Source organism: Otolemur garnettii, unplaced genomic scaffold (genome assembly GCF_000181295.1).
Source record: "Otolemur garnettii isolate 467f Iridium unplaced genomic scaffold, OtoGar3 scaffold00188, whole genome shotgun sequence".
NCBI lineage: Eukaryota > Metazoa > Chordata > Mammalia > Primates > Galagidae > Otolemur > Otolemur garnettii.
In genome coordinates, this window is record NW_003852583.1 from 2,437,763 (window position 1) to 2,439,144 (window position 1,382).

At 61.9% G+C, this 1,382-nt stretch overlaps 1 protein-coding gene across 1 annotated transcript in view; it reads left to right on the forward strand.

The window, feature by feature from the left end:
- The first annotated feature begins 734 nt into the window (after positions 1-734).
- Positions 735-1,382, forward strand: part of UBE2QL1 (ubiquitin conjugating enzyme E2 Q family like 1) — a 35,625-nt gene continuing 34,977 nt past the window's right edge. Inside the window, exon 1 of the mRNA XM_012812087.2 lies at positions 735-1,088. Coding sequence (XP_012667541.1) covers positions 735-1,088 — 354 coding nt within the window. The remainder of the gene's footprint in view (positions 1,089-1,382) is intronic.

Below are 1,382 nucleotides of genomic sequence, written 5' to 3' on the forward strand. Positions count from 1 at the left end.
CCATCCTCTCCCCGTCCTCCCGGACCCCTTCTCCCCTCCACTCTTCCCCATCCTCTCCCCCTCCTCCCGGACCCCTTCTCCCCTCCACTCTTCCCTGTCTCCTTCCTCCCGGACCCCTTCTCCCCTCCACTCTTCCCTGTCTCCCTCCTCCCGGACCCCTTCTCCCCTCCACTCTTCCCCATCCTCTCTCCCTCCTCCCGGACCCCTTCTCCCCCCCACTCTTCCCTGTCTCCCTCCTCCCATCGCCTTTCCTTTTTTCTTCCCACTGCCCTGTCTCCTGCCTCCTCTCTCTCTGCCTTAATCAGTTTCTCTTCTCCTATCCCTATAATCTCTATGAAACTGCTAACTTTTCTCGGACCTGGGGTCTTAGTGTCCAACCCAGCTTACTCTCCCCCGCCCCCTCCAACCTACAGCACGAGGGATTCCTCTGCAGACATCTGGGGGAGGGCGTGCGGGAGAGCACCCCCAAGAGAGGTGCCCGGTTGCCCCACTTCCTCCTTCTCACCAGCATCTCCTGGAAAGGTGAAGATTTTGCTCTTGAGAAATCTCTCTAGGGAGTCAGAGGTGTGGTTTGTGCTTCCTTAAGTGACAAGATCAGACTCAATGCAGGAAATGCCCATTCTCCCCCTCCCACCTGGCCCCAGCACCCCCTCCCACCTGGCCCTAGCCCAGACCCCCACCTCTGGGGCAGATGTTCCACACTTGGTCTCTTTCAAACCTTGTCTCTTCCTTTTATGAAGGAGCTGCAGGACATCGCGCGCCTCAGCGACCGTTTCATCTCCGTGGAGCTGGTGGACGAGAGCCTGTTCGACTGGAACGTGAAGCTACACCAGGTGGACAAGGACTCGGTGCTGTGGCAGGACATGAAGGAGACCAACACCGAGTTCATCCTGCTGAACCTCACCTTCCCCGACAACTTCCCCTTCTCTCCTCCCTTCATGCGGGTGCTCAGCCCGCGCCTGGAGAACGGCTACGTGCTGGACGGAGGCGCCATCTGCATGGAGCTGCTCACGCCGCGCGGCTGGTCCAGCGCCTACACCGTGGAGGCCGTCATGCGCCAGTTCGCCGCCAGCCTGGTCAAGGGCCAGGTAAGCCCGGGCGGGGGCCACCAACCCCGGCCGTCCGGCCGGCTCAGCCGGGTTCTGTCTACACAGCCTCGGTCGGAGAGGTGGCCCGGGACGCCTCCGCTTCCCGGCCCTAAGCGTCTCCTGTCCCCACCTCCCATCCCGTCTCTTGGTCTCTAGTTTGTTCATGCCCTCCCGGTGCCTCTGTAAGTCTCCCTCCGTCTCGCTTCTCCTCCTCTTCTCTCCCGCCCCATCCTCTCCCCCTCCTCCCGGACCCCTTCTCCCCTCCACTCTTCCCCATCCTCTCCCCGTCCTCCC